Below are 24,036 nucleotides of genomic sequence, written 5' to 3' on the forward strand. Positions count from 1 at the left end.
TGCACTGACATTTTGTAAAGACTATAAAGAATTAAACCAAGTACTTTAATTATATTTTTGGTTCGACTTTGATCTCTCTCTCTCTCTCTCTCTCTCTCTCTCTCTCTCTCTCTCTGTCCCAAAATCCTCAAGACAGTCTGTCGTCTTAATCCCCCGTATTGATCTGATGCATGACCCGTGGACACTGACTTTACCACAATTATTGCTGTTTCTGGCGTTCATTTCACATCCTGCCTCTTTGCGACATTCTTCTTCAGGTATGACAGAGTGGAAATACTCATTGACAATCCTCAATTTAACTTCTATATTTAAGTTTAATGACACTGAAACATGCACACTGCGCAATGAAATGAGTTCAATTTAACAAATCAGAAGTGTGCCGCTTAAAGTTGTTGCCAACATCGCCTTGAAATGCCAAGAAGGAAACACTCAAAAGGGACAAGAAGATATGAAGGTCTGGTTGAGGAACATCTAGTTCCAGATGTAAAACACTTATCCATTCAAGCGCCATAAAAACAATAACTGCTAATGATACTCGTAAGAGTTTGCTTGAAAGAAAAATAGAATGGATTGTGCAATTCTGTGTTTGTGAATGGAGCCCCTTGAGAGCAGAAGAGTCTTGATGAATCACTGCTTTCTGAACCCTTTTGAAACAGCTATACAACAGCAACAACAGCTCCAGAACATACAGTGTGGAAAACATAAAATGAATTACACATTCACTTACATAGTGTCCCCTGTGGAGAATGCAGCCACTTCGGCACCCTATTATACTCTATCACTGTATTGCATTACAGATCTACTGTTGCCATTGTAGTTCAGTGAAGTGTCACCATGCTCCGTGTCTTTCTGCACATCCCTGTATACATGTGCATTTGTGTGCATTTTCTTGTTGCCTCGCATCTTATCTTTGGGGAAAAAAAACTAACTGCATATACTAAATTTCGTTGTCTTTAAAACTAATTGACACAAGATCTTACCTATGACTACCATACTATCTCGCTTCCCGTCTCAAATCCTGCAGCACAGATCACACAGACGCTGCCTTCGTTTTGACGCCAACTGCCAGATTTTATAAAATGGACTTTATTGTGTTGTACAAAAGACTGGCAAAGATGACCACTTTCTGTCTGAATTGTGTTAATGACGCCACTGTAAAGCAACAGAGGGCATTTCTCACTTCATCATTAATCATTGAGTGGTGCAATAACTAATAAAAATGTTAGGAATGTTCATTTTATTCACGCTGGTGAGCTGATTTGTAACAGTGGAGATTTTCTTTAAACAAATTAACCAGCTGCCAAACATTAGCCAAGGTAACTGCAATCTGCAATGGAAATTACACGTCCAAATGTAAAAATATGCCTCAATTTTAGCATCGGCAAGGATTTCATTTGCAGTCTTGGAGTGCGTTACTCAAAATTAAGCAAAAAAAATGTCTGAGTGCAGTTATACCAAGTGTGGAAGTGCAATGCTCTAGCAGTGCTCAAAATTAAAAGTAGAATTTTACACCCACCGTGGTGAGGCACGCAGGATATTTGCTGAGGCTAGACATTTAAAAAATGCATTACTGTATATTCTAAATAAACTGGCGGAAAACTACATGTCTTTGAAAGGTCTAGCAGTTGAAAAGACTATAATTTTTTCCATGATGTTAATAGGGGATAATGAAACATACGAACAAAGAGAGTGTGAGAACAATAAACATTTGAGAAAATACACAAGAAATGTGGACTTTAAAGAAAATACAAGGAATACAAGTGACAAACCTTTATTGTTTCTTTGATTGCACCATACAACCTTGATGTCAAGGACAAAGTTTTATCTCATTTTAGAAGTGAGAATTTCTTCAAATATCCCATTACAAGATGTCAAACTCGGTATAGAAAATGCAAAAACAACAACAAAAATAACAACTCAAAACCACACATCTAAAAACAAGAAAAAAAGCAGAGAAAAAAAAATAAAGAACGGTAACACAGAGTTGAGTTATTTGGCAGCGACTGTCTAACTTGCCAGGATTTGATCCACTGGGAGTGACAGATGAGTGCATTTGGCACTGTCATTGGTCCACACAACAGGTCGCAGCGAGACTCATGCCAGGTGGCAGAGGAAGACATACATTGCATTGTGACAAATAAACAACCCTACACTATTCCCTGGAAGGAAACAGCAAGATGAAGGAGGACCCTACTGTACCTTCTTTCACCCCATTATGCCTGTCTGTGCTCCTCGCGTTCAACAATCCAGAAATCAGGAGGTGAAAGCACACAAAGCCACACGCGTGTGAAATTCCGCTCATGTAAACTGCCTCATAAGAGAGGAAAAACAAAAAAAAAGTCTATAATTGGTGAGTAAATACTGTGTGCCCAGGCTTTGTGTGTTGGACTACAAACTGTGTGTGCATTACAATAACGGGTGTATTTTCCACGTTCGACAGAGTGGAAAGCATGAGCAACACTCATTCATGTGATAGTCAGCAATTTTCTGGCAAAAGGTAGAAAAACTGCTGATCACACTAACAGGATACTAAATGCAATGCGCTGCTTTGGAGTTTCTTTCCCAACGAGTGTTTACAGTAATACAGCAACCAAAAATAAAACTAAACTACTACATTCAAGCATTTCCATCACTGTGCTTCGGGAGTGATAGCAACAATTACCATTTCTGAGCCACTTTTGGAGCTCTCCGTCCATGAACATACCGACTGACTCTCCGCACGCTGTGCCTGTCCCGTGGGGCCTTCATTTGAATCGCAGGAACACACGGTGTTGGGTGAGTGACCGTCCAGCGGCGTGCGGGGATTACCTGACGGTAGGCGTGGTCGTGACACGCAAGTGGCTGGGCTTGTTGGGAAGAGGTGGCTTGACGCCACGAGAAGGCGTCTGTGCTGCGGATGTAGTGGTTTCGGCGCTGAAGGTTTTCATCAGCTGAGCCACCCGACCACGCCCCGCGCAGATCTGTGGATTCCCTGATGTCGCGGCCTCCTCCGAGGGAGCCTTCCGAAATGTTTCCGATGCAGCAGCATCTGAAAATCACATCATAATGATATATTGAATAATATATATAAAACTATTTGAAAATTGGCTAACAACTATGTAAGAAAGCAAAAATCTAACATTGCAAAATACATCAGTGATATTTTTTAGTAATTAGTGTTGCACTGGGTTAAACTGATGAAGCGACTCAGACTGGTTACTGTTTTTATTTTAGCACAGCGCAACATCTGTGGAGCATGAATTGTTGAATTGATTCCCAAATTGACAAATTTGTTGAAGCAACACTGTTTTCCCCACTCCATTTGGCTATTTCCTTCCTCTAAATGCTATGTCTAGATCTGTCTTTGCTATTTTCTACTTCTTTTTTTTTTTTTTTCCTCCTTTTTATTCCCCTCCCTTCATCCCACTCTGGCTGAACAGAGGTCATCCTCAGTAGAAGTGTTGTAGGGACACAGCTGGGTGTAGTTTGTGTGTGTGAGCGCGCGCGTGTGTGTGTGTGTGTGTGTGTGTGTGTGTGTGTGTAGGCTTGTTGAGGTACTGTGTTTGGAAGAGGGTGTAATTGAGGGAGGAATGGAGGGAACAGGAGTAACGAAGGGGAGGGTGGGCCACAGGGACGGCAATGGAGAGCAGACAGACGCTGCTCAGACACCAGAAGGCTTGAGGAGCCACATATTTTTAGCGTCATCCCCGGGGGACAGAGATATGTGAGAGCACCCGCGTGCACAACTACACACACACACACACACACACACACACACACACACACACACACACACAGAGAGACACAGACACTCACATAGGCTGCACAAAATCAAGTGAAAACAGGCAAGGCGCACACTTTTAAATAGTTGAAACTCAAAGGACATGCACGTTCTCATGTTACGTTCAGGTACGTGCATGCTCTCACGCACATAAACACAAACACACACCTTCACACGGCTCTCCCTGCTCATGGATTCAGTCACGCATGCAGTCCTCTCTGACTAACACCCTAGCACCGCATGCGTGCGCACACGCACACGCACACGCACACACATACACATACACATACACATACACAAACCCAGAGGTGGAGTACAGCCAAAACCACATAAGCACTCCTGGGGCCGGGAAACCTTTAAAGCGCTTGATGTCTTGCAGGCATGAAAGGAAGAGACCTAAAGTAGCCTTTAAGGTTGTGTTATTGTTTATTGTTGTTTACTCCCCTTTCTGTCCTCACTCTCTCTCTCGCCCCTCTCCCTGTGGCTTCAACACCTCCCTCTACCTTCCTCTTCATCTTCCTCTCCCCCTGTCTTGCCCTGCCTTCCTCTGCCCCCTGACCCGCGGTTCCTGTGTTAATGTCCTCTCGCCGCGCTGCGTGGGCTTGCCTCTGATTGTCTCGTTGTGTTGTGTGGTCACCACGGAAACCTTGGATAGGCTCCAGCAATTGAGGCTGACACACATTCAGGCACGCATCAAACACACACACACACACACACACACACACACACACACACACACACACACACACACACACACACACACACACACACACACACACACACACACACACACACACACACACACACACACACACACACACACACACACACACACACACACACACACGCCGACACCGCCACATACACACTCAGGGTCAGAGAGTTTTTTGAGCTCAGAGCCTTGGTGCAGGTCTGAGTGGAATGCTTAATAGAGACCGAGAGATAGAAAGAGGATAGGGAGGATTGGTAGTTTCGGTGATATGGACCTTATATATATATATATATATATTTGCGTGTGTGTGTTCTCCTCACAGGTAACATGACAAGTAACCTGTCTTGGAACACCTGAAAACAAAAATGCTTAAACTGCCTGGCTGTCTGCAACATCTCTCAGAAACTTTAGCTTTATCCGCAGAAGCAGCCCTTAAGGTTACCTGCAAAAACATCTATTAAAATGAAGAGTGCCACTGCACTAAATCACTCTTCAAGATTGATTAATCTTCCATTCGAGCCTTCGGATGCCACTCAACACACATCAGTCCGGCTCGTAAATGTACAGGGAGGACAAAGAAGAGGGGGCGTGGAGCAGTGTCAATGAGCAGGCCAGCACAAAAATTAAAGACCAATCTATCTCTTTAAAGACCTCCACGTCTCTCGCAGAAAAAGAGGAGGGGCTGGATGGGAGGGGGTGGGGTGGGGGTCTTGGGTGGAAAGGTGGGGTGCAGAAATAGGGCAGAGGGCAGAATTCCCAAGCAGCACGTCTGTGGACTGAAGGGCAGGGAGGAGTAGAGGTGTAGGTGTGTGTGTGTGTGTGTGTGTGTGTGTGTGTGTGTGTGTGTGTGTGTGTGTGTGTGTGTGTGTGTGTGTGTGTGTGTGTGTGTGTGTGTGTGTGTGTGTGTGTGTGTGTGTGTATGAATGTGTGTGCGTGTCCGTATGTGTGTTTTTGTGTGAAAGCGCGGGGGCGGGCTCCTGTGTGGGGGCTGGGGCCCCTGTCACTTATCAGCTCTGGCTGAGCGTCGCCCTGGGCTAGAGTCGGGAAGCAGCGCTGGAATGCGTGTCCTTCCCTCTGAAGGTGAAGAGAGAGGAGAGGGAAGCCGACGGACGGGTAATAGGGGCTTCCAAACACGCACACACATATCAACATACTGCAAACTACTGAAGATGCACTCACGCATCCATTTTCGACTATGGCCCATCCACACACTTCCATAATAAAGATCGTAAGGTTTACCACTAAGTCGTACACCGACTCCTTAACCCTGTCTTATTACCTATCATGCAGCTTTCACTTTCCATTTTACGCAGGTGACGCACAACTTCAACACAGCATCCAAGTTATAGGACACAGACGTTTGTTTCCCGCTAAAGGCAAATTTCCACAGTCACAATTTGAAATTTAGGTCTTTGACTGCTCACTTGGTTAGAAACAACCATCTCCTACACTGCAGTGATATAGGCAGACCTATGGGCAATTTAGTCATCGCCTAACCTCACATGCATATCTTTTGACTGTGGCAGCAAACCCATGCAAACACGGGAAGAACATGTAAGCTCAACACACAAAGGCCTCTCAACGTTCTTGCTGTGAGGTAAGAGCACTAAACACTAGTTACTGAGCAGCCACATTAGAAACAAAATGTATTGTTCTTCTCAATGTCATTTATAATTATTCTTTTTTTTTTTTTAAGATTTTTCTTTAATAGTCTTTTTACTTCATTACAAATATCGATTATGCTCAAGTGACACAGTTTGACAATATCAACATACTCATAATGCTGCTGCAGAATACTTTTAGCAGTCTTATACATTCATTAGGTTTTACACTGTGTAACGTGGATTTCATAAACTCATGTATTGCAGCAGTTGAGTGTACATCATCTATGTAGGCTTCTATTGGCTTTGGAAAACAAATATAACTAACAGACAACGGAGCCGTTGTTCTAATAGGATTTATGTACAAAGAAAAAAGTTGACATGGAAATAGTTGGGAATGTGGTCATGATCCTGCATTTTATCTCCGTGGGAATATGCAGACTATTGTGTTGGTTGAGCACTGGGGTCGCTGTGGTTGGAGCATTTTCTGCTACATTTCTGTTGGTTGTTTGTAGCTTTCACCAGACGTCACACAGTCACATGACAGTAACGACAGCTCTGAACCAGTCTCACTTTCTGAGATCACAGATTTGAAGTCCCAATCAAAGATATTGTCGCGATTGCGAATTTCTTGTCTGACGTGACCACACTCACTGTCCAGTATATTGCAGCAAATAATCACAACTTAGTATGTGATGCAACATTTTTTTTTTTTTCAATTTATCCTTTTGGGTGAGAGTCAATAGGATTACATATGTTTACCCAACAAAATCATGTTGACATGTTGGTAGTTTCTTGAGCTTTTAATGTCAACGGTAAGGGAACCAAATACTTGAATGGCTTCGGTGATACGCAAATTCTTTGCTGCCCATTTCACACACAGTAGTGTTCTTCGCCACACTTCTATCAGACAGGTTTTTTTTTAGACTAAAAGCTTCAGTCCACCGGGCCAAGAGGCACACTCATCTGTTTCATTCTCATATCCGTTAGCATGTCGCTGTTCTTAGAAGCCTTCCACGCCGTGCTTTGTTGTCTGATGCGGCGTTGGTATTGTAGCATCCGTGAGGACGCACTGCAAAGACGAGTAAACAAATGGCCGTGCCGGCCGTAAACACACTGGAGCAAAACAACGAGGCTGGCCAGCCACTAACTCCCAGCACGTTCTCCAGCTCCCTCCCCCCTCCCCAAAAAATCCCTGCCCTCTAACCCTTTGTCCAAATACGCTATTTCCACCAGTGTGGGCACATTCACTGTTTTGTTTTAATTAATAACAAAGAACGTGCAGAACATTATAGGGTCACTGCAATATATGTATGCCGTTACCTGACATGAACTTTGTCAGGTGCACTGAGAAATCTTCAGTGATGGAGTGCAAACTTAAAGCATATATATATATATATATATATATATATATATATATATATATATATATATATATATGTACACACACACATACATATAAATAAATAATTTTTCAGACCTCTTTCGTTCAATAATCGCCACAGCACCTATGCTTGACTTCTCCAGCATTGATTTAGGATTTTCAGAACAATTTCAGTCTGGCTCTGGAGGATAATTGTAAAAACAAATGGACGCAACTAAAGCAGGTTATTAAGTTATTTTCCTCCAAGCGTTTTGCGTGGGCCTCAGGGCCGACTCACAGGACGCACCAATCTTTGTCATTACCCACGTTCAAAAGAAAACAGCTGAGCCATAAGCCTTATCCTAGCTGGCCTCCTCCTCCCCTCGGAACAGGCTTCCTGCCATTGTCAAGGACAGACACTTTGTCAGGATTTTTGTCCCAAATCAGGACACATTTATTCACCACCTTGCTCAACCCACCTCAACTCCCACCACACCAGCTGTTCTTTTGCCTTTCTCTTTCTTTCCTCTTCCCTACGTTCATCTGTTATTCTCTGCCCTGGCAATGCCCAATGATCTAATATCCAGCCACTAAACTAATGTGGGCGCAGACACACACACACACACACACACACACACACACACACACACACACACACACACACACACACACACACACACACACGCACACGCACACGCACACGCACACGCACACACAATTTGTTGAAATTGTAGATTTGTTTTCTTCTCCGCATCCAGATTTTACTCATTCGTGTTCTGTGAAACTGTTCCTGTTCCAACTGATAAATCACCTTAAATGCTTTGAGCTCGCTGCACATGCCTCCACAAACAGATTTCTCACTTGATGTTACTAAAGCGAAAATTTTCTCTCAAACAGTTTTTTGATGATAATATACTGTGTTCAGACCACTGCAGTTCAGTCGGTATCTGTAAACAGCATTTCACAAATATTTCCACAATTTTTTTGGTCTCTTGATGACATTAATACAAGCGTGCGAGCGCTCCTGTGTCTGGCTTTCTGAGAAATTCTGCAGCTCTACCAGAAATTTTTCAAGATGAACCAATCACAAGACATTTTGGAAAAAAAAAACCAACCCCATCATCACAGCTTTGGGGTCTTCTTTTGAAATTCAGTTGTCAGGGGTAAAAACACGCAGGCAAAAACTACACTGGCGCAACCTTGAGGAAGTATCTGTCAGTGTTATTATACAGAACGATTGCTTTTACGTTTTTTTTTTTTTTTTTTTTTTTTTCCCCAGGACACTTTCTGGAGAACCTGATATATTTTGTAAAATTGGGATATTTCTGACATTTCCTAATGCTATTTATTCTAAATGAAATGTTGCCTGGTTCCACACAGCCTAGTACAATGATCAGTTTGAGAAACATGAGAAAATATTGAATTGTCTTACTTTGAATGTGGGGTTCTTTGTTGTTTTCTTGCAAGAAAATGTTTTTCCCAGAGCAATGTAACCTCAAGGAACTGTTGCAGCATGTTTACTATGAGAATGTGTTGTAGGTTGAGCTTTTTTCCAGCAGAGGGACCTTATTGAGATGAGATTTTCTATCCAGCTAGATGTTTTTCTTTTCTTTCTACAGTATCAATGGTTTCCACTGGATGGTGCTACATTCACCCCCACACTACCCTTTTGCATGTAAATCTTTGACTGTATGGTGAGTAAGCTTTTGACAGATTAAGGAACAGGAATTCCTCTTTCATATAAAAAAAATTACCTATTACATACAATACAGGCAGAGTTGAAGGTGCAAACTGGATAATGGACACTGACAGGGTGACAACAAACAAATAATCCACTTGCTTGGGTGAAATTAATTGAATTAATTGTGTTTATAATGGGGGCACTTGCTCTCTAGTATTGCTCCTCCTCCTACCAGTGTGTTACCTAGTTTCTGAAGCCGAACTACATCCATCAATTTTCTATCCTGTTGTCGACGATCCCAGCTGACTATGGATGAAGGCATTGTACAGCTTGGTCAGGTCGCGAGTCTATTTAACTACAACACGAGATTAATTAACATCACAGGAGAATATATTTATTTTTTGAAATGCTGCTTAATATCAATTATCTCAGTAATAAGTAAAAATGCTAAAAAGTTGTATTTCTGCTAAAGTGATCATTATGATGTTTGGTGGATTTAAACTGAAATGCTCTGAAAACATATCAGAACTTATTTTCGCTCTCTGAATAGCAACGGCTCTGCTTGTCTATGACTATTCAATTGAATTAAACAACCTAAAGTGGTCTGTAATGCTTATATCCCCAATTTCACTGGTACCACTTCTGAAAGACAATAAAAGAAGCGACCAAACCAGCAGGTGTGCCTGAGTGATGTGGTACCAAGGGACAAATCCCAGTCACATAAGCTTTTTCCCCCTCTAGGCAGGCCTCTTTTACGCTGCCAGTCTATAAAGATTCCTCGGAGCTGAGCCACTATTTGGCGACCACATTGGGTTTGGGGGAAATAAATCCTTCTCCCTTGCCACAGCACTGAGAAACTCATCTAGTGTGAACTTTGTTCAGACTGGTTCTCCACAGCTCTCCAGAACTATTATTATTCTTCGAGAGGAAGCAGCGGTTAAAGATTGTCTTGTTGGCCCTGCGACTGCTGGTGATTGTCGTCCCAGCTTGGTGGAATATCGTGGACTCATTTTTGTTGAGAACAGTAGTGGGTTTTTGTTCAGGAGGCAACATCCGTGCAGTGCAATATAACATGAGTTAGAGTGGCGGTGGCGGCGGGGTGGTGTCATACACCCACATTTACTCTACCTACATCAATTATATTTCTACCGGTTAAGTCATTATGCCTTTTGCATGTATTTCTACCTTTTGCTAAATTTAGTGACATGACAAAAAATAAATAAAAAATCTGCTTTTTTTAAACATTTTTGGGACAAAATTGCAACAAATGACTCTCTGCTGACTAAACCTGCTGAAATCCCACCTGCCACGGTGCTTCTTTTCAGACTAATGTTGGCAAAGGCCTGTCACCACTCTGAGCAAGCATGATGGTAATTCTACATCACCAGCAGTCTTTAGCTTTCACTGCAACATCACTCTCGGCTCAGTTCACAGTATTGTGTTATCTCTGCTACTCTAGGATCTACCCTAAAACAGGTTCTTTATTTGTTAAAATAAACATTACGTTTTCCGGAATTGCACAGTCCGGAGTCAACCCTGTAGCGGGCTCGTGGTATGTTTGACACCGCCAAGTTAGAGTACAAGAGCACGGGCTATCTCAGCTTCATGGATGTCTGTTTGTTTTGTCTATCCACAGAGGCAACCGGCTTCATTTCTTTTGCTGCTTGTGTGTTTATCATAGTTAGCCCGTAAATTAAAAAAAAAGTGCCACTGTAAGACAATGGTCCATTGAATGGACACAGGAGAGAATTTTTACATTAGCTCGAAGCACTAGTCATTTCAAGGGTCACACAAGGTCTGGAGACTCTCCAAGATGACAAGGAGTGAGAGGCGATACTCACCCTGGACAATAAGCCAGTCAAATAGAGGACTTAAAACAACATGTTGAAACAAAGCCTTTTTGAAATCACGCTCACTCACTCTTGCTGCCCTGTGATCCCTGGGCCTTCGGAGGTTCTTGAGAGTGCGGGCCACCTTTGGTGGGTGACGTCACCCCAGAGTCTGTTTTGACAGCGCTGCTGGGGGAAGAGGTGGCTGCCAGTCTCAGATTTGTGAGGCCGGGTCTCGTGTTGATATAGCCCGGTTCCACATTTGCAGAAGCTGGTCTCACGTTGACAGGGCTCGTTCTCATGGGAGGCCTGGAGCAGATGGAGGGCTGAGGAAGTGACTTCTCCTCAGTTGCGCTGGCTGACTTCGACTCAGTCTGCAGAGTGAAGAGTGACAACGGAGGACAGAGGAGTGCGATCAGTGTTGACAGCTAATTCACATACAGTGGAATTACTGTCATGTTTGATTAAATCATTAGATAAATGATTCACAAAATTACAGTTCTCCAATGACAACACTGTGCCATAATGAAACACGCAGAACTATGACCACTGATTAAGACTTTAAGGATGCGCCGGGAGAAAATTATAAGGTGACTTGAAAATCAGGCTGCCTCGCTAATCTTCCTTCCCAATCTTACGCCTTTCTAATCAACAATCTCCCACTCTCCTCCTCTCTCAGGATGACTTGCTCCCTTTCTAAATCAACTGGCGTGAACCTGTAGCAGACTGAGCAGCAGCCTCTGCCACAGCACCAAACCGGCTCCCTCGCTGTTTCCAGGAACAAATAATTGCGTTTACAAACAAGACATTCAACAAAATAATGAGTCTTATAGAGGGAGGCTTATGCTGTGAATTCTTGGCTGTCACAATGGCCAAACCTCCCAAGGTGTGGACGTGCTCTGCCACATCAGCATGGGTGGGACGTGGATGTGTTGGGGCCTGTAATACGGAGAGTCTGGAGTCGATGTAAGAAGTGAGGGAGAGACATTTCTGTCTGTGGCAAAGAGAAGGGGAAAAAAACTGAGAAGAGAGGAGAGCTCACGCGCCCAAACCTCCGGAGACTATCCCACAATCCCATCCATCTGCGACTGACGCATTCTCTATCTCTGGCGTTTTAATTCCCTGATCAAGTTCATCAACCATCTGTTCTAGGGCAGTCCAGAAATCCTTCCTTGCCTCTGTGATTCAGCTGTTCTCATGAAGCGTGTCACCTGCACACACACACACACACACACACACACACACACACACACACACACACACACACACACACACACACACACACACACACACACACACACACACACACACACACACACACACACACACACACACATGCATATAAACACAGAAAACAAGGGGGGGACAGAGAACACACTCCCCAAACAGCGCAGGGCTGGAGCGATGATGGAGCCAGTGGGAGGACAGTTCAGTTCAGCTGTTCCCCGGAGAGAGCTGTGAGGGGTGCGGCAGCTCAGACAAGCCGAAGCACACAGGGAGGGAGAATGCTGGGAGAAAGATGATCTGCGGAGAGGCTGGGAGTGAGGGGACAGCTGGCCCTAACCACCATTTCCTGTTAGATGCAAGGGGGGGGTTGCCTCATGAAGACACAAAGAAGGACATTCTAAAGTCTTCTCCTAAAATAACTGCAGCTCGGTGTATTTCTAATCATACCTTGGCGGAAAGCGGATTCTTTAAGAACACACAATGCTTGAACATAAGCCTCCCCGTGCTCATAAACCACATGGGTTGTATTGTAAGCGCAGGAAAATATTCTAAAAGTTCAGAGTGGATTGAAAAAAAAAAAAAAAAAAAAAAAACACAAGGAAAAAAAAATGCAGTTCCTTTAATTCATAAATACCTTTTGTGCCTCTGTAGCTGGTGAATGTTCGCTCACTGACACCTGTGGGTTTAACCAAGACATTACATGAGCGTTTCAGGCCGTGATGCAGCCTGAGAGCAGAGAGCTCTAAACACAGCAGGCAGTTGCTTTGACTCACCGGCAGAGGGAGTGAAGTAGTCGTCTCCTCACATTTGCCCTGTGTGGAGAGACATTGCCATGTTAGTTTATACTTGAGGCTACACGTCACCCTCCTCAACTTTGGGCCACTTCTTTGAGTCAGTGCAGTTCTCAAATAGAGTACAGACTAACAACCACGGGTGACAGTGTTGGGTGAAAGAGAATAGAATATTAGATCCTATAAAATCACTAATTTGATGAGTTTTTCAGAACGTGTCTGCACAGTGACTTGGATAAAAGTGGCTGCAGGAGAAAGCGCCGATGCTCGCGTTTCCACTGAGTGAGCAGCACGCAGCTTTAGCTCAGAGAAGCACCGTGGTCAGGCCAGATGAGTCCATCCGCCCTGGCTCACTCTGGCTCAGTGTGTTCAATGTTGCCATGACAACACAGCAAATCTCGTTTTGCGATAGCGTGAAAGGCGGCAGAGACCCCCCCGCCAACCCCCCACACACTCACCCACTGCACAGCACAACCAACACACTGCACACACACATGCACACACCCTAAAATATCACTAGCCCAGTAATCATCCTAACCGAAAGCTCATTTTGATACGAAATAGACGGCAAAAATAACCGGAGTACAGTTCTTTAATGGGGACATTGATTTTCACCAGCTATGCTCCAAAGCCTAATTGATAGTTTTCTCCAACCGTTCTGCAGATGAGAGAGAAGAAAATGAAGTGATGGAAGAATTGAATTTGAGATGGAAATCTTCCAATGGCCAAGCTGGAGGTGAACTTTATAGATAAGTTGGTCCGTGATTTTTAGTCTCCATTGTTTTGCACCTTTTTTTGTGAACATAGTTAGTTTGATGGAAAGATAAAAACAAAAAGGTCATAAGACGTGAGATAAAAGTGAGATATCATGTGAAAAAGAGGAGTTTTCTGAAGGCCACAAACTGTTACCCACCTTTAAATTCAGCGAGACTCCAAGTTGTGTTTTAGGAGGAAGGTTCTCTCTTTCTCTTCTGTCAGGTTCCGTATTTTTTCTGCTTTTCAAGATAGTTTTATGGCTGTAAAACACAAACAGATAGATAAATGCTTTCATTGTTCTCTTGCCTTATAAAGATGATAAAACAACTAACCCACTTACTGAATTACTGTTATTAAACAGAAGGCCAAAACACAATAGATTATTCTGTATGTATCGTGTCGACCACTACGAATTAAAACATTTTATAATTTAAAAGTCTATTACTGGGTGTTGTTCTGAGGATTTGGTGACTTCTTTTCTCCCGAGCAGATGAACTTAGAGGCGAGCTCGTCCACCTCCCCGATCGTGATGACCGCCACATCGCCATCCCGGCCGGGCATCCAGGTCACACTCTTACTGTTGGCTGTTTGAAACGTGCACACACACACACACACACACACACACACACACACACACACACACACACACACACACACACACACACACACACACACACACACACACACACACACACACACACACACACACACACACACACACATCAGTGATGATCATTTCTTTGCACCGATAATACACATTTAGAAAGAGTAGTCATTAGCAATGTCCTCTTATAATGAAATTTTAATCCAGATTTGGTCAGGAGGATTTTGATTGTGTGTAGTTTGCACATTCTCCATGTGGAAACATGCAAAAAAAAAAAAAAACCTAAATGATACTCCAAATAAGTTTGCTTCCACATAAAATTCCTTCAAGCATTAGGCGACTCTAGATGGGCTGTAGGTATGAATGTGTGTGTTTAGACTTGTCTTTCTCTCCATTTTTGCCCTGTGATGGACTGATGACCTGCTCTGTTTGAACTATAACTTTACCCATCGTCAGCTGGGATTGATTGTATCAATGATTTCCAAGATGGAGAGATGCTAAGATAATAATAAAAAAACCAAACATAATATGACACAATATATCGTGAATTAATAGGGTGTTTGTGAATTATACACAATTTCTACCCTTCAAAGAAAAGCTAGACAAAAGTGAAACTGAATAATTTACAGGACGTTTGGTCAGTTTCTTTTTAGGCCCAGGAGCTGTAACCTTATTATATTCAAGTAATCATTTTCAAATACTCTGTGGACAACTTGAGATAATGAGATAATCATATGTTAGTGGTGATCATATGTCATTTAAATTGGTGTGTGGTCTGCGAAGATTAGGTAACGTTCACTTCCAGTCTACACAGCTGGTGTTTTCTAACATATAATACATAAAAAAGGAGACCGATGCTGAAAAAAATAGGAAGTTTAAAAAAAAAAATAAAGCGTACCTATTTATGAAAAGCGAGCATCTCACAGTCCCTATTCCTGAAATACCAATACATTAGTTTTTTTTTTTTTTTGCAAGGACACAGAGTTCTCACGAGTTTATGAGCTCAAAAGTATGTTCACTCATACCTATACAAACATACGTTACTGCCGTGTGACTCTGTGAGAGCACGGAGGAGTTATAGAGATAACTGACGCAGGCCGAGGAAGATGTGTCGTTGGTCAAAAACAGGATTGCATACTTTCATGGTGAACTGGTTTCACCAGCCTGCCCTGTGAATCACATTCCAACAGGGCATACCATGATGATGACAAAAACACACCAGCCTGAACATACCTGGGTAAACAAGTCCGCAACCCAACGTGACAGCTGAAAGCACAACTCCGCTGTCAGGTGCACATGAGAAAACTGCTGTCAGCTGAGTTTAGGAGCACTGCACGTTAAGTGTTCCACCATTACCCAGCTGTGGTGCGGCTTCCTCTCAAAGTGATGAAGTTATCTTTGAGAAATGTGCTTGAAACACGGCGAGACTTTCAGACTGAAGTGCTCCTTCTGAAAGTCACCAGTGTGCTTACAGGATAACATAAACACCGCTGCACACACACACCAGTGTGTTGTCACAACCGGCGCATAAACACTGAATACCACAAAGTCGGGTCAACCACAGGAAAAGCACATGATCAGAAAAGTTAAAAGCTGAATATGAGCTCTTAAGCACAGCTGAGTTTGTCCCTGACTTTATTCTATGTACGGTGAAAACAAACCTAGTATGGGGGCTCTCCCATGAGGCAATCTAGATACAATCAAAGTCTCTCTTTGTTTGCCAAACACATACATTTCCTGCGAGCTTCCTGTTACTCTCCATGCTAATTGTTTGAAGGATTGAGTCTTGACTCACTTCCTATTTTTAAACGAAAACACGAACTATCCACCATTTCCCCTGTACTAAACAAAAAAACAAAAAAACTAAACATGAGCCTGTGCTGAGAAGTGTTGTGACCATGTGATCTCTGGCTGTAGTCTCCTCAGGACAGCTGCACTGGTCATTAAGAGAAAGAAATGAAAGAGTGCTGTTCTCCCACTCTGCTCCCTGGTTAATAGTAAGTGCTTTGTGATCAGCCAAGACGAGACAGATCACATTACCATGTCAGTCAGAGTTAATGCACCAGCTGCAGTGTGCCGTTAATTGGTTTTCAGTCATATCGGGATGTGTGGGAGATTTTACCAACTGTCTGATCTTTCTAGTCTTTCTCTGCCGTTTGCTTTGCTGCCTCAGAGCACTTCGTCACGAAAAGCAAAAAAATTATTAAAAAAAAAACGGACAAATAGATTATACCAGAGTCATTACACAAAACCTTTTAGGCCTTCTTACGAATATACACATGCAAGAGGAAATGCAGACAAGCAAGATTCTGCAGCAGGCGTCAAACCAGTTTTGTGACAGACTTGTGACTTCCTGGGTTTCTGGTTCTGTTGTTGGGCTTGATAGCGCCACGAATACTGCTAACCCCAATTGTTGCTTTCAAGCAGAAGCCAGCGTTGTGGTGAACAAATTTACCTTTCACAATGCTTGCATAGTTTTCCTGCCATTTGCATGTTGATCTGTCTGAGCAAAGTTTTTGTCTGCCGTGTTCTGCTTTTTTCACTCAATACGACTTTCAGACTTCAGTGAAATCTGTGACTCAGTGACGGTAATCCCGTGTTGCTTCAAGGCTCACATTACATGTGTGACTCGGACTAAAATGAGCCTGAAAACGAAACATGTGTGTCAACAATATTCACAGCAATGTATTAAGATATCATAATTAAAATTCACTAGTGATATATGTCCTGCATAAAGTGCTCGCTATAGGCTGAGAGTAATTTTACCCTGACGTCTAATTTACCCGGCTTTGGTGAACGTTAACAACATCTGTGAGTGGCGAGTTGTTGACTTTACTTCATTGAGCAGCTTCTGTCAGCTGTATTTGTTTGGGACTTGAGACATAAATTCGACTTCATGTATAAATGCTCCGTGCTTGCGTTGGCAAACAGCTGCTGAGATGAAGGGGGGAACATGAGCTACACCAATGAAAGCAAATCCGGCAGCTCAGGGCGTCTGTCACAGGCAATGTTCACATGCTTCAGCAGTCAGCTTGTCAAGCTTTAGAGTGCTCAATCAGGTAATTCACATGACACTATGCACACATTAAGACTAAAAGGGAGCCGAACGCAGCCTTTTAAAGGACAACAGATGGGTTTCTGTCAGAAGCTTTGTTCAAAGTGTGAGGCGCAGTATGCTTGAAAAACTTGAAGCTGCACCCTGTAGCTCTGGATAAACAGGAAGGAGACCAGTTAGAAGAGTGGAGGAGGTAGTGATGGGTCAGTACGGTTACCTTTTCTGGGCTTTGGCCGCTTTGACTCATTGCTCCTCTCTTCTTTCTCAAGTTTCTCCTCCCGCTCTTTCCAGCGCCGCACCTGCTCCTGGCGCATTTTCAGAAACAGAGTCTTTTTCTGGTCGTCATTGAGGGCGTTGAGCACATCGGGGTCGATGTACATTTCCTTTAGAATCTGCTGCAGCATGTTGGCGGCTGAATGGTGGGTTCACTTGGTACCACCCGGGCCAAGCTGAGCTGTCAGTCAGATGGAGGAGGCGCTGTCCTTTGGCCAGCAGCTTCTTAGCAGTGGACAGTAGAGGTTTGATGGTTTATAGTCTCATGTTGTTCGGTAAAAACTTAGTGAGCTTATTTGTCATGAAGTCACTCCAGATTTCCCACATAAACTCTTCAATAATTGATTGTGCTTGCTCTTTTGTACGTACTGTACAATCTCACACATGCATACACTCGCTCACTCACACACACACTCACATACACAAGCACACACACACATTCGCTCACACACACACACACACACACACACTCACACACACACACACACACACACACTCACACACACACACACACACGCAATCGGGCTTTCTTTCTGTGTTGTGCTCCCAGTTTCTCCACCCTACATGTCAGTCGTCTTTGACTTAGGACATCATCATTGGTCCAATCTACAAAAGGAGAAACACAGGGAAGGCATTCGTATGATTACTGTGAGCTTTTTCAAGGCGGGAATGTTGTAATGCAATATGAATTTCCCATTCTCCACTCTTCTTCCGTCCTTTATCATGTCCCTTCCTTTATGAATACGGAAGCGCCTAAATCCTGTTCCTACACTGACAGGGAGCCTGCAGCCCAGAATGGGAGGAGATTCCAAAGGAATGGGACTGTTTCTGTCATCAGTGGCCCATCTTACTGCTTCCCCTCCCCGAATCCGTGTTTCTTTCTTCACTAGACTCCCACAAGATAGCGGCTTCATTTTACATGGTCAGTGTCTGGTTGTCAGCTGGATAAAAAATAGAAAGACGAAATGGGGTCATAGCCTAGAACAGCACGAGCCAGTTGCTCTAACAAGGGGATTGAAATGGACCCCTCCAATCACAGTGGGTAGTTAAACAATGGCTACCACATAAGCAGCACTTGGAGGGAAAGAAGGCTCGTCTCAGACAGAGAAGTATCACACCGGTGGAATACAGATTGGTGTCTGCTAAACACGTTGCAGTGTGCACAGGAGGAAACCCCGGAGAGAAGGGGGGGGGGGGGGGGGGGGGGGGGGGAGTGAGCGGAGAAAGTGAGTGATACGGAACAAAAGGGAGTTGTAAGAGAAGGGTAGAATTTGCTGAAGTACTCACAGTGGGATGTAGGCAGCCGCTCCACAGCAGAGTATGCTAACTAAGCTGAGAGAGTCAGAGTGCTTGTGGGTCCTCCTCGTCTTTGTGTGTATGACTGAGGCTGATGACATCACAACATTCCACGGTCTTGCTCCCTCCCTCTCCTTACCTCCTTCTCCCCTTCTCTTCTCTCTTTCTCAGAAACCCTCTCAGCAGCTCGCAAAAAAAAACCAAAAAAAAAAAAAACCAACATGCACAGTTAATTTAATAAAAGAGGAAGAGCGCAGTTCAGGAAGTTGACCTCACACATTAAATACGTTGTAAAAAATGGACAGAGAAAAAAAAGTGGAAGCTTCTCAACTTCCAAACTCCGCTCCCACACAGGAAACTCTCTTTCACTAAACTTTACATCTATGTATTGCTCATTATCAGAAAAAGGATTTAAGACCGACAATGTATTTGAAAGATACTGTAGTTTTCTACACTTTGTGTCGATGTCATTCAGTTCAGCTTCTTTTGCTATGTTTATTTCTGTCGTTGGTCAATGTGATATTACAACGCATAAAGTAGGAATAAATATAAATACAACAACAAAACAACACATAAAACAGTGTCGCCCTTTCTTCCTAAACTCTGTCATTACTGAACTTCTCTGGCTATATTCGGATTCATTCAGTGCCAAGTGCTTTATCCATGAGTCTATCACAGAGTTGACTATCAGGGCTGCAGGAGAAAACTTGGATTAGCCTCAGAACAAAATATACAAACCTCTCACAAAAAGGTCAAGTGCATTTTTGTTGGTGTGGCATGACAGTGTGGGTATGCTTTAAACGAAAAAGACATTGGGAGTGCATTAATATTCAACCTCCATCACGCCAGAGAAAACAGAAAAATCTTTACGGGAGAAGCATCAGACCCCTGCAGTTAGTTCAAGTACAGAAGTGGTTCTGCATGTTTGGGGATGAACGTTGTTTCAGTGGGTACCTTTGTCTCTGACTGGTATAAGTTCTATAAATGTCGTCAATGCCAGTGAGCAGACAATGACACTGTGACATAAAGGACTATTTCCTTGTCTAATCATCGGTGCTATGTGAAACATGAATTCCTGAGTATATTATGAAGTAAAATACCGAACCTAAATCCGAGTGTTGAGGCTCTGTAAAAGTTGAGGCTTTGTCTGTGGAGGCGTCACACATTTTCTCCACTGGAGCTCCTCTCCTCTGTTTCTGAGGCCGTCATTTGTAGGTGAAGAGCAGCATCTAGTGGCTCACATCAGAGAAGCCTGCAACCAATTACGTCACCCCCCTAAAAGCTAGTGGCCAACTGCTTCAGACTGTAGCACCACTACATTAGAGTTGAATAAAATGTAAGCGGCAATACACCGACAATTATTTTCCAGCACATGCTGCCACCCTATGGTGCAGCACAGCTCTGCATAAATGTAAGCCTGGAAAAAAAAAAAAGTCATGTGGAGACTCATACAGCGACGGCTTAAAACAAAAAGAGGAGCACCATGTTGCACTTTGCTAGCAGTTTGTCTCATTCAGTGGCTCTCAGGAACTGTATAGAATTACCAGAATGCCTCTCATATATATTGAGCAGTGCAAGGGGATTATATAGCAGCGAGAAAAAGAAAGATACACCCTTTGACATAATGCCAAACATCGGAGGGTTAGCACAAAGAGGCAACCTCCTGTCACCAACTGGTCCTGAATAGTGTGTGTTTACAGTGCGAGAGGGAAGCTGGAGAAAAGAGCCCGTACAGGCACAGAACGATGCCATTTTAATAGCAGGTTCAAACAAACCTTTTTGGTTTGATTGACATTGTACTTGAATACACTTCACCTTGAAGGACCAACCAAATATGAGGACTCACAGCTGCTTATTAAGCTTGTACTAAATGCTCAAGCATTTCTCTGTATATGATAAAGAGAAAAGATCGACTCGGAGTTTGCATCTGGGCCGGGATCCATTACATTTTATCACATCCGTCTTCGATTTTTTTATTTATTTTTTTGTCCCCATCACCCCCCCCGGCCACCATTCTGGGACCGTCAACTTAACAACAGCCCTCAAGAATACAAATGTTCTGCAGCAATGCTGCTGGGCATGTCTAGTGCCTGCACCCCGACCCTGCTGGAACACACTACCTTTGCTTTCTTTCCACTCATACTGGTTTTCTTCCGGTAGGTTGTTGAGGTAAAGGAGACGATTCAACAAAATAACCATCAGAGGCCATAGAAAGATATTTCTACACAGGGCCATGAGATAAGAAATGGAAAACAACAGTGAGCCTACTGATGAACTGATGAATCTATATAACAATTTATTAAAAAACACTTAACCAGTAGTTAAGACAATGATTCTTTGAATCTTCCTTATAAGCAAAATACTATCCTAATGAAATAATTCAGTAACTTTCAAACATGTGGAAGCTGTTTTTTTGTTTGTTTTTTTCCTTTGGCTTGGCGGTATACAGGTTAATGACTGTCTTACCAAATATGGTGAAGCCTGGAACTCATGTCAGGGAGAAAAAAAATAAATCGGAGTCACAGAAATCTTATCAGTTCTGTTGGTTCATGATCAATACCTTCTCATTCCTTCAGCGTTATCTAAACAGTACAACTCACAAAAGAGCAACTGTTGCATACAGGCGATCACAAATTGCATAGTCAGAATGATTAGAGAACAAGGTAATGCTTTATTTTACAGCCTGGTTTTACACATACAGTACTAACGTAAAAATCTCTAAGAAGACATAAGAGATGCTTTTCATTTGTAAAGTTTGCATTTTGGAGGCTGTAAAAAAAAGCTTTAGTTATCAGTATCATCGCAAATGTAGAGTCAGACAATGTAGACAACACTACATCATAATCAAACATATTTTCAGTGGACTGTAGACATTTTGGTCAGTCTTTTCTTTTTCCAACAAGAAATGAAACATGAAGAACACATACATATTGAATGTAGATTTTCCCTCATGGGTAAATTAAAGTTTTCTCTCTTTTTAATTTGTCAAATGTACATAAATTATATGTAATGCATCAAAACCAAATGAGCAACTCAAAATACCCTCTTAAAAAAAAAGAAGAAGAAAAAGGAAAAAAAAAAAGAGGCAACATAAGAGAGAACGACATTCTTTGTTGAGATCATATTAAACAAGTATTGGTCAGGCATTTCATTCACCTGGGAAAGCAAAGTGCTACACACAACAACCACCGAAGACAGTTCACCATACACCTTAATGAGGACTGACTGAAGCACCTTTTCTTAGCTTAAAGCTAAAATGGAGATTTCACTGTTGTTTTTTTTTGTTATTTTCTTTGTTTTCCTTTTCACAAATACTCCATTGTATGTGTACAGTCTACCTTCAATCAACCATTAGCCAAGTGTACCCTTTTCCTTGAGAGGGGCATACTTGCAGAGACAATGATCTAGTTCAAGTACATATGTGAACTGCTTGACCCAACAGGCTGCTAAGACCTTGGTTTAGTATATTTTCCTCCAGGATGGAGCTTTGAGTGCAAATAAAGGCGTACAACTCCTTCGAGAGAGAAAAAAGAACATGGAATTCAGCCACATGCTTTCAAATAGTAATCATATATTTAATTGATATACATATATTGCCACCATTGGCACATACGATATTGCACACAGTGATGAAATGTTGCACAAAAAAAAAAAAAAAGATATATTTTTTTTTGTGGGCGAAAACATTCCAAAATTACAAATAATGTGGAATAACGCCAGAAAGGTCAAACTAGATAAAAACAAAAGAAACAAAAATAGCAAAATAACAAAACAAGACATGCTTGCTACTCCCCATTATTTGAGCAAATAACTTACACGTAACTACCCAAGCCAAAGAACAAGCATTTTCAAGGGGTGTGGGGGCTTTCCAACAATTTCGCTCATGTCAGGCCACTGCTGATGTTGACACTCCGCCCCTGCTCTCCCTGCTAGTGCGCTTGGCTAGTGAAGAGCCGACTCTTCTGCATCATCTTGCATCAAGGTGACCACCCCTTTTTCCATGTTTACAAGTAGGCCGATACCTGGATGGCTGGGGAACGGGGATGGCAATGAAGTTATAGGGAAGGAGGGAAGGCAGCAGGAAAAAAAAAAAAAAAAGTTAAGAATAGTGCTCCTGCTGTTTGTTTTTTGTTTGTTTTTGTTTTGTTAAAGAGTTCGGAACGAACCCTTTTTAGCACCACGAGTCGTGCACAAGCACACAAGGGGGCCAGGACACAAAAGAAGATTAAATTTTTTTTTTTTAAATGGAAGAAACAGGAAACGAGAACACAAAAAAAGAAGCCAAACTGCGATCCAAAGCACCAGGCCAGCGTGTAAGCATGCGGAGTGTGTAAGGCACCAGGTTGTTTATATGCTGAAGAGGATGCTCCCAATCAGGTATCTTTTAGGCTATACCAAAGGCTCCAAAAATAGGTGGTCAAGGACAGTCTAGTTTGCTGGTTTCCAGTCAATCTAAACATGGGAGCAATCATTTAATTCAATGCTGAGGTAACTCTGACATTATCTGATTGTTGTCAGCTTCTCTGGAGATTACTGACAGAGTTTATAAAACCGCTATCACACATCTATGAGATGCGACTGAACTGGACTAGAACCAGTTATTTTCCGTGTGGCAGCCCAAATATTTACAATTAGTCCAAAGACAAAATCTCACCATCAACAGGTAGATATTTGGGCTTACAAATCTGAAGTAGAGCTAAGAGCGTGTATCTAAAGTAGCCCCACTGAGCGTCACATCTCGGGATCCTAAACCTTTTCGGGACGGGAACGACTCGAGATCCAACAAGGTGAATCGGACCCCAGTCGTCACGGCTGAGCCAGGCGTGCTTCTCAGAAGCCCTCATTCTGTGTTGGTGGTGTTTTGATTACTGTTCACAAGGTCGCTCCTTTTAAAAATGACACTTTTAAACAACTTCCACTAGAACTACACCAAACCTTTGGATGGAACTCGCTCAGTACTTGGAACTTGAGATTGGTGAACTACAGGCAGATTTAGATACGTATGGAAGGGTCCTTGAGCCAATATTTTGGGAAACCAACGAAATCTTAGTGCAGATTAACATGCAGCAACAGCACTCCTTGGCACCA

General features: G+C 42.8%; 1 protein-coding gene across 2 annotated transcripts; it reads right to left on the reverse strand.

Moving 5' to 3' along the window:
• Positions 1 to 1,755: 1,755 nt before the first annotated feature.
• On the reverse strand, positions 1,756 to 19,110 carry LOC308121921 (uncharacterized protein). Of its 2 annotated transcripts, none has more exons than XM_080483446.1 (8): positions 18,940 to 19,110; positions 17,597 to 18,258; positions 14,166 to 14,304; positions 13,878 to 13,980; positions 12,947 to 12,985; positions 12,808 to 12,849; positions 11,038 to 11,320; positions 1,756 to 3,028 (listed from the first exon to the last, which is right to left on the reverse strand). In XM_080483446.1, the coding sequence occupies exons 2-8, from the start codon at positions 17,781 to 17,783 to the stop codon at positions 2,805 to 2,807; spliced, it is 1,017 nt and encodes a 338-aa protein (XP_080339572.1). In that variant the 5' UTR covers positions 17,784 to 18,258; positions 18,940 to 19,110; the 3' UTR covers positions 1,756 to 2,804. The 2 variants fall into 2 exon arrangements, with proteins under 2 accessions (XP_080339572.1, XP_080339573.1); XM_080483447.1 differs by having other exon boundaries at positions 17,597 to 18,593; positions 18,940 to 19,031.
• Positions 19,111 to 24,036: the final 4,926 nt, after the last annotated feature.

This window comes from Lipophrys pholis (assembly GCF_963383615.2).
Source record: "Lipophrys pholis genome assembly, chromosome: 16".
NCBI classification, from domain to species: Eukaryota; Metazoa; Chordata; class Actinopteri; order Blenniiformes; family Blenniidae; genus Lipophrys; species Lipophrys pholis.